General features: G+C 55.1%; 1 protein-coding gene across 2 annotated transcripts; it reads right to left on the bottom strand.

The window, feature by feature from the left end:
* Positions 1-289: 289 nt before the first annotated feature.
* LOC142018987 (acylphosphatase-2-like) lies at positions 290-8993 on the bottom strand. Of its 2 annotated transcripts, XM_075005289.1 has the most exons (5): positions 8890-8993; positions 7048-7142; positions 4954-4970; positions 3054-3163; positions 290-890 (listed from the first exon to the last, which is right to left on the bottom strand). In XM_075005289.1, the coding sequence occupies exons 2-5, from the start codon at positions 7100-7102 to the stop codon at positions 776-778; spliced, it is 297 nt and encodes a 98-aa protein (XP_074861390.1). In that variant the 5' UTR covers positions 7103-7142; positions 8890-8993; the 3' UTR covers positions 290-775. The 2 variants fall into 2 exon arrangements, with proteins under 2 accessions (XP_074861390.1, XP_074861391.1); XM_075005290.1 differs by lacking the exon at positions 4954-4970.
* Between the last annotated feature and the right edge of the window lie 394 nt (positions 8994-9387).

Genomic DNA, 9387 nt, shown 5'->3' with positions numbered 1-9387 from the left:
ACCCCAGGGCAATCCCAGCCCATCTCTAATCTGCTACTGAGACCATCATGGTGGGTTGGGGGAGGTTAGCAGAGACCCCTTCCCTTTCCTTCAGTGGCTCACAGACAGCATGACCTATACTGCTGAATCACCTCCAGCCCAAAGGGAGAGGAAATGAGGTGCGATGCTGTTATTTATAGGCTAAAAACCAAGTGAAGAACACCATTCCTCTTGGACTTGTATTTTAAATACAGCCAGGGTGGCCCTACCCACCCAGGAAGTAAACACAATGGCACAGGCATCAACAGTCTCACTTTCTCAGGTAATCTTTACTGAGACTCTCTGCAGAAATACAGTGTGCAGATGGGAGGGGTAGCACAGGTGGCATCCTCGTTGCCATGGGGACGGATTAAATACTATGGGGGAAGTGCAGCTTTTTGTAGTAGCATGTAGCAGATTTGGAGGTGAGACTCAAGTCACAGGGTGGGCCCTTATGTGCAAAGCCAGGCATCGTGTGCAGGGGTTTTGAATGCTCTGTGACCAAGGCCCCTGCTGAGGAATGGGAGTTTAGTGAGAGGCTGGCAAAGGAATTCACAGGTCCATTTGCTGGGAGCCAGGCCCACACCCTGACATCTGGGAGCAGCAGGGGAAAACATATTCAGCAGCCAGGTTAGGATGCAGGAAAGGGCAGAGGTCTTTCCATTCCACCCCGAAGATGCAGCCAGCCAGCAGGGGTTATTTTCATCAGGTCCCCCAATGAGGAGGCAAGGGGTCGCTGTGGTCCTGGTCCCACCTTCTAGTACTTGGTGGTGAAGTTTGGGAATTCCAGGGTGGAGATTTCCCTCTCATTGGAGAAGACAGCACGATCAATGCGGGACATGGGACTCCCCACATTGCGTAGCCAGTTCTTCCTGTGCAGGTGGGGAAGAGCACACAAAGGCATCCATAAGGATAACTCTGGCTTACAGTCCCCCTGCTTTAACTAAGACCCCACTTCCTTCCCAGAGCCAGGGATAGAATGTAGGAGTCCTGGATTGCAGTCCCTCGCCCCGGCCCCTGCTTTTACCTACACATCCCACTTCCCTCTCAACCAGGAACAGAAATTAGGAGTTCCAGCCCCCAGCGCTAACCATTAGACACCACTCCTCTCCCAAAGCTGAGGACAGAACAAGACCCAGGAGTCCTGGCTCCTTGTTCACACAGCTGTCATACCCAGCCAGGATCTCGCACAAACAAGTTCAGCCTGTAAATTCTGTGTCGAACCTGCCTCCTCTTTTATCTCCTTCCAGGACCTGAAGCAAAGATTGGGGAGATTGGTTGCTATGAAACCAAGCTCCCCCACCCCCACGTTATCTGGTTTGTGAAAAGGGATGGGGGAATGAACAGACTGCTTGTTATAGAAGCAGCCCCAATTTCTTCAAGCCCCGAAGGTGGTGGAGATGGGGGGAGACTGGTTTCTATAGAAACTATTCCACTTCTCCCTGTCTTCAAATGTTGAAGGTGATGGAAGGGGGATGTGCTACTATGGAAACTGCCTCCGGTTGTCATCGCTCTGAAGGTGACAGAGCTGACTGCTAGGAAAGCTGCCCCGCCTGCCCTTCCCGGTTGCCATGAGGGATGGGCAGGCAGGTCCCAGAAGAGAGGAATTAATCAGGCAAATTCTTAGGTCCCTTCTGGAGGGGATGCTAATTGGGGCCAAGCCAAGGCCCAGATTTTCCAGACATTGATTGGCTGGGGCAGCAGCACCAGGGGAACTGCCCTAGTTAGAGGTAGAAGGGTTTCAAATGGGGAACATGGCAGTCTATGATCCTGCTCCCCATGTCCAGGTTTTAACCCCTTCCTTCCCACAGGGGAGGCATCAGACTTGCTCCCCAAACACAGTGGCTTCCACCTCGGGCCTGCAGATCACTGGAGAGAACACAGTCCTTGAAAGTAGCTTTGCGCCTTCAAGAAGGGATGTTTCCCACCTTTGAGCGATCCAGAATGTCAGGGCAACTCTCAGGATTAGGCATTTTGACAGTCCTTCTTAGAAAGGCAGCATGGCCCAATGCTGGGACTTAGGATTCCTGGGTTCTATTCCTATTGCTGCCACTGACCTTGGAAAAGGCCCTTCCCCTATCTGTGCCTGTTTCTTCTGCTACCATTTGTCTGTTTGGGCTGAAATGTAGAGTGAGGGGAGGGAGACAGGAATTGTCTTGCTGTACAATGGTGTCCCCGTCTTACTCAGAGGGCTGTGGTACATGTTAGTACAATGGGACCACAACTTTTCTGCTAATTTTTATCATCCATGTGCAGAATAAATTTTGTTATGTGCACTGAGGCATGTGTGGAGGCACACCACCAATAAGAACAAAAGCTGTTGGCCGTGGGCGCTCTGCTAATGTAGGCAGCATTTGAATCTCTCCTATGTGGTTACCCAGGTGCTCACTGGCCACTCAGGAGAGAACACTGGACCTCAGTCTCAGTCTGGGGGAGTGCACAATGCCCAAAACAGATGGGCCCTGATCTCAGTCAGGGGGTTTGTGCTGCACCCAGCATTATGGCGAGGTCCCTAGTCAGGAGGGTCTGTGCAATGCCAGGCATAAGGAGGCCCTCATCTCAGTTGTGGGGCTCTGGACAGCACTTGGTGTCATGGGGAATGTGAGTTCAATTGGACTGAGGCCTGCAGCACCTGCACAATGGGGAACCTGATCTACTGGGAGAAGCTGATTGGTAGTTGCATTGAAAAGACTGGGAATTCTTAGAATGGGGCAGGTGCTCAGCTATGCTATAAATGGCCTTCAGCACGTGCAGTTTGTATTTGATATACACGTGTGAAGGGAGTGTTGGGATCACTGAAGAAGTCTTTTCTGTATCTCTCCACATCTGGGGAGCAAGCCTGGGATCCTGTCCCTCCTTCTTACCTGGAGTGATACCAGCAGCCCCCGACCTCATCAGTAGGGGGAGAAAGCAGTCCCACCACCCCGTGCCTGCCAGTTATTCACTTCCCCCTGCTCTGCTGCGCAGAAGGGTGAGCACCAACCATGTTTAATACTGTACCAACTGGTGAGCTAGGAAGCCTGGTGGATACTCACATGATCTCAATCTTCTCTTTGGGCCCTTGCACCTGCCCAGTCACAGTCCCACGGGGGGTGTTCTTCACCCAGCCAACCACGCCCAACTTCTTGCCCTGCTCTTCCGTGTACTGGAGAGGAAGAGATGAGGTTATCAAGGCCTTGTGTAGAGCCAGTTGGCATTTACCTCAGATCCGTCTCTCCTGCCCTGTGGGCTGAAATTTGACTGGCACAGCCCAGGGTATACTCTGTCCAGAATGTAGCTCTCTGCATAGCCATGGGGGAACACAATTCTGAGGCGGAGGAGTCTGTCTCCAGCTGGTCTGCCCGGGGGAACTTCCACCTAGAGAGGGGGCTGGGACAAGCTTGGTTTTCTCCCTGCTTCCTGCGAGGCTTCCGGCTATCCATATGCCTTTGCAGAGGAGTGACCATATTCCTGGCAGTTGTCTCAGATTCAGGCAGATAGTCTTACACTAGCTACACTTGGGGCATGTTTGAACCCTGTCTTCCCAACAGGAGCATCAGAAATGTGATTTTTTTCCTTTAATGGCCTTGAGGATCCACTGTAATCAGATGGCTCCAGTATCTAGGGCCCAAGGCACAGGTCTCTGTGCACCTGTTCCTGATTTTACACAATGATACTAGCCAGTGAAGTTGCAGGACATACTCAGGAGGGCTGGCTACATTCACAGCTCTGATCATCACTGCTTCGAAAAGAAAGAGGCCTAGTACACCACTAAAGCCTATTCTCGGCCTTACAGGTATGATGGATTTGGCTCCATTTATGTGATCCACACTTCAGTTATACCTACTGGCCTTTACTCTAGGAAACACTGGAAAGAGATTAGAGGCTTTGTTCGGTGTGTGCATAGATTAAAATAATTCCCTTCCCTATGCTTGTGCCGCCACTACCACCGCACACGGTAAATCGTTCCAAATCCTTCCTTGCTTAACCATCATCTTATCCAAAACACTATTTATTACCATTACTATTTGAAAAGGGGAAGGACAGTGACGGATTGACTATTTGCTAGGGACATAGCCACTGACCGTATAGGGGAAGATCATAACAGGGAGTCCATGTAGCTCAGTATCCCATCTCTAGCAGCAGCCCTGTCCCTGTTGTTCTGAGGAGGCTGCCAGATTCCTGCTCCCAGGGGAAATTTCTTCCTGACCCCAACAGTTATATGCTGGAGATAGATCCTTCTCAAATGATTCCTTCTCTATCATTTCATATTTACTATATTAACTTCGGACATTCTTGTTACCACTGAAATCATCAGTCCTTTTGTGAACGCTGCTCGGCTGTCAGGCACAATGAGATCGAGTAGCAGTTAATTCCGCAGGCTAACCATGCCCTGAGCATTACTAAGGGAGATCTGCACCAGCCAATTTCAGTGCCCAGGAGCAAGGCAGAGTGGCTAGGCAGGAGGTTGGGCACTTATATTTATTGCACCAGGCTCGTGAAAAACCACACTGGGACTTTTCAAAACTTCTTGTGGTGTCAGTTGTATGGCCATTAAAGTGTGCATGCTGCTCACCCCAGGAATTCCCTTCTTCCTTGCACTCGATGCTCTCTCACCAGTTTTCCTCTGAACTGTCCACTGCACCTGCAGGCCCAAGAGTTTATCTGGTCTCCTTCTGCCTTAGACTCCAGCAAGCAGGTAGCTTCCACGATCTCCAAACACTACTGCTGGCCTGGGGGCCATGACAGCAGCTCCTGGTCGGTAGCGCCTCTAACTAGCCTAGTTCCTCCTCCCCACCCACTGCTGCTCAAACTGTCTTGGAAAGAGTCTGAAGTAGAGGTAGTTGGAACTGAGGAGATAATGCCATGCAACCCAACAATGGGCTGTACCCTAAAAGCTGGCTCCTCCATCCCCGTACCCTCTTACCCCTGCTCACACCCCACATACCCACTTACCTTTCTAAAGAAGACACCTGGCAAGAAGAGAGAACAGATGAGTCAGTTGCAAATTGACAATAAATGCCAGCTCTGCTTCTCAGACATGCAGGAATCAGCAGCCTGAATCAGATCAGGGGCCGTCGATCCTGGGATCCTGGCACTGCCAGCACCAACTGCTCAGCGGGAAGTGCAGACAACCTGCTGCACTGAAATAACTTGCTCCCATGGGAAGTCTCTGGAAAGTCTCTGGGAAGTCCCTGACCATCATGAACTTGTGCCCTGGAGTCTGATGAGGGTCTGCTCTTGTCAGACCTCGTTTGTTTTGTAAAATGTACTGCTCTAACTCTGGATATTCCTGCGACCACAGGAACATCCAGTCTTTCTTTGTCTCCTGCTCAGAACTTTAGCTTTTGTGGCAACGAGTTCCAAAGGCTCCCAAAGAGCCTACAGCTCCATGGTGATGTGAAATTTCCTTCAGCATCTGTGGTATGAATGCAAATCACACAGCAGGCACTGGCATCGTCTAATTTACCCCAAGAACCAGTCCTATCTGGATGCAAAGAAAACTCCATAAATCTGAGGCTAGAAGACACCATTGTGATCATTCAGTTGCTCCCCCTGCAGAACCCAGGTCCCAGAACCTCATCCAGTGACTTCTGCATCAGGCTAAGGCAGGGGTGAGTAATAATTTCCGCAGAGAGGCCACACCATGGATATTGGTACTGGCCACAAGACAGCTCTAGGCCCCCTGGAATGTGTGGGACCTTGGAGAGAAGGGATGGGGCTGGGGGCTACAGAGAGAGTCAAAGAGAGTGTGTGAGCATGACAGAGAAACATTTTGTGTGTGAGAGGCAGGCTTTGTGACACAGATTGAGTGTGTGCTTCAACATATGTGTGACTGACTGTGTGTGTGGCAAAGACTGGGTATGTGTGACAGTGACACAGTGTCTTTGTGCTGGCTGCTGCTGGGTAAGCTTCTGAGAGAAGCCACCCTCTGTCTCTTCTAGGGAAATCTGTCCTGCTCTGTTGTCTCCCGCTTCTCTACTCTGCACTCCTGAGTCACTTACCATTCATGCTTCAGACTGGAGCAGCTCCACTGTGTCTCTCCCTCTCCCCAGTCCCTACTCTGCAGAGATGGGGTATGGGGCAGGGGAACACCCTGACTTCAGCACTCCACTCTCCCTTCCCCCTCTGAACAGCTAGCAGGATAATCCTAGAAGCAGCCGGAGGCAGAGGGAACAAGGTGTGGGGAGGGGCACCTCTAAACATGCAGCTGGTTGTCAGTGTGCATGCTTTGCTAATCAGCTGGGTGGGCCAAAGAGAAATGTTTGGCTGGCTGCATCCAGCCCCCCAGGTGTGATTTTGTCCATGCCTAAGCTAAGACATGACTGTATCTTCACAGCATTCAATGGATCAGAGAAGCAAAGTCAGTTATCCAAGGATGCTCACCAAATAAGCAGCAGGGCTAAAAAGAGAATGCTAGAATATGGTCTACCATGCCTGTGATTCAGTCATGGCACTTTTTCCCTCTCAGAGCAAAGACTGGATGCCAAGTCCGCCCCCATCCCCTCACTCTAACCGCCAGACCCTGCTCCTCTCCCAAGAGCTCTCTCTAGATCCCAAAAGACTTGCTTCTCAGCCCCATGTCCCTGCTTCAACACATCGGACCCCACCCCCTCCAGCAGAAAAGCGCTCTCCTCAGGGGTTGTGCAATGTGCAAAGGATGAAATCTCTGTTGTCTTCTACTGAAGGGGTACCAAGCTGGGAAGAGTAGCCCAGATGGGATCTGCCCAGAGATGGACAGAGGGAAACAGCCTTTCCCCCATGCTGAACACACTATTCAAGATAACACCGACATGTCTGAAATTGCTCCCTGTCCCCTATTCCTGGGGTACTGGCTTTAATCGATTCTTTTGGGGCTCACTGAAACCCTCCTGACCCTGCTGCATGGTAGCAGCTGTCCCTGCCGTTAGGGAGTTTGACACAGGGGAGACTCTCCTTTCACAGGCTATTTGCAGCATCCCTGGCTGGAGCCAGCAGAGGAATGATCCTCTCCATTTGCAACACAGTCAGTGAGGCGCAGGGCAAGAGTGCAGAATTCAGCACACTTACCTTGCACATCCCCATAGACCTCATAATCCAGGGCCCAGAGTCCTGAGGAAGCCATGTCACGGCATGAGCTAGTGCAGTGGGCTGCAGATGGGAAGCTGGTGGGAGTGAACAAGGGTTTACAGCACAGCGTGTTATACGATCTGCTGCAGGCTGCATGCCGTCTGCCTGTTACTAAATTGAGCAGTCTTTGGATGGTGAGAAAAGAGCAGGCCAAGCCACTCTTGCCACCCACCCCTCTCCCCTTGGACTCACAAATACCACAGCCAACCCCTCCTCCTCCATGCTCAGCACCATCTGCCTGGCTTCCCCCCTCCCAAATGCCCTTACACCCATGCCAGGGGAACCCCCCAGCTCACCTCAATGCTACCCTGCCCCACCAAACACCCAACACCAGTGCTGTGGTAGGACATGACTAGCATTCGGGAGCCCTGGGTCCATCACTGGCCTGCCTGGTTACCTTGGACAAGTCACTTCCTCTCCTGGTGCCTCAATTTCCCCCCATCTATAAAGTAAGGCTAATGGTATTGCCCTCCTTCATAGAACACTATCCCTCCTGTCCAGTGCAGGGATAGCCCCCCTGGTAACACTCACTGCCAGTCCCATGCTGCCTCTTCCCTGCTCTCCACTGCCCTTGGAAAGCGAGGAGGGGGGTGGGCCAGCTTTGGGAGGAGGGGAGCAATGCACGTGTGTTGGGTGGGAAGAATGAGGGCTGGGGGCAGAGCTAGGGCCTGGAGGTGAATAAATTGCAGGCATGAGGTGCCCTGCAGATGAGGAAGGGGGTGGGGGACAGGGCTGGATGGTGGCTGTGGGCTGTAACTTGGGGGGTGCAGGGAAGGGCTGGGGGAGGATCGGGGTGGGGGGCTAGGACGTGGGGTGCAGGTAAGGGCAGGGACAGATCGGGGTGGGGGCTGGGACATGGGGGGTCAGGGGCAGGCAGGGGCGGATCGGGGCGGGGGGCTTGAACATGGGGTGCAGGGAAGGGCTGGGGGCGGATCGGGGTGGGGGGCTGGGACATGGGGGGTCAGGGAAGGGCTGGGGGCGGATCGGGGGGGCTGGGACATGGGGGGTCAAGGAAGGGCTGGGGCGGATCGGGGGGCTGGGACATGGGGGGTCAGGGAAGGGCTGGGGGCGGATCGAGGTGGGGGCTGGGACATGGGGTGCAGGGAAGAGCTGGGGGCGGATCGGGGTGGGGGCTGGGACATGGGGGGTCAAGGAAGGGCTGGGGCGGATCGGGGCGGGGGCTGGGACACAGGGTGCAGGGAAGGGCTGGGGCGGATCGGGGGGCTGGGAAATGGGGGGTCAGGGAAGGGCTGGGGGCGGATCGAGGCGGGGGCTGGGACATGGGGTGCAGGGAAGGGCTGGGGGCGGATCGGGTTGGGGGGCTGGGACATGGGGGGTCAGGGAAGGGCTGGGGGCGGATCGGGGTGGGGGGCTGGGACATGGGGGGTCAGGGAAGGGCTGGGGGCGGATCGGGGTGGGGGGCTGGGACACAGGGTGCAGGGAAGGGCTGGGGTGGATTGGGGGGCTGGGACATGGGGGGTCAGGGAAGGGCTGGGGGCGGATGGGGGTGGGGGGCTGGGACACAGGGTGCAGGGAAGGGCTGGGGGCGGATCGGGGCGGGGCGGGAGGCTGGGACATGGGGGTCGGAAGGGCTGAGGGCGGATCGAGGGGGCTGGGACACGGGGGGTTGGGGCGGATCGGGGCGGTCTCTGGATGGGGCCAAGCGATCAGCCCCGGGTGGCTGGCGGGAGAGCGCGGGCTGCGAGGGGGCTGCCGTGGGGGCCGGGCGGGGCGGGGGAGAGCTGCCTCGGGAGCGGGAGGGGGAAGGGGGCGGAACCAGACCTGGACGGCGGGATCGGAGAGCGGCGGGTCTGTGAGGGGAGCTGGAGACGGACGGGGTATAGGGCTGCTGAGGCGCGCTCCCGCGGGGACGGAGCTGGCCGACGCGCGCTCCCGCGGGCGGGAATGAGCGTTACTAGGACGAGGCGGTGCAATGGAAGGAACGGCCGCGCGCACGGTGCGGGGGTGGGGGTCGTGGGAGGCTGAGGAGAAGCCGGGTGCTGTGGGGTCGGGCCGGGGGACACTGCGGGCTGTGACGTAGGAGGGGGAGGATCATTTGGGGGCCGTGAGGTGAGAGGTCATTCGGGAGCTCTGGGGTCAGGTGAGTGGGGGAGGGTCATTTTAGGGGCTCGGGTCAGCTGAGGGGGGGGTCATTGATTCTGTGACGTAAGGGGGAAGAAGGTTATTTGAGGGCTGTGGGGTCAGTCGAGGTGGGGGGGTCTTTGGGGGCTCAGGTCAGCTGAGTGTGAGGCGGTCATTGGGGGCTGTGACGTAAGAGGG

Source organism: Carettochelys insculpta, chromosome 11 (genome assembly GCF_033958435.1).
Source record: "Carettochelys insculpta isolate YL-2023 chromosome 11, ASM3395843v1, whole genome shotgun sequence".
NCBI lineage: Eukaryota > Metazoa > Chordata > Testudines > Carettochelyidae > Carettochelys > Carettochelys insculpta.
This window is presented reverse-complemented; position numbering and strand designations above follow the sequence as displayed.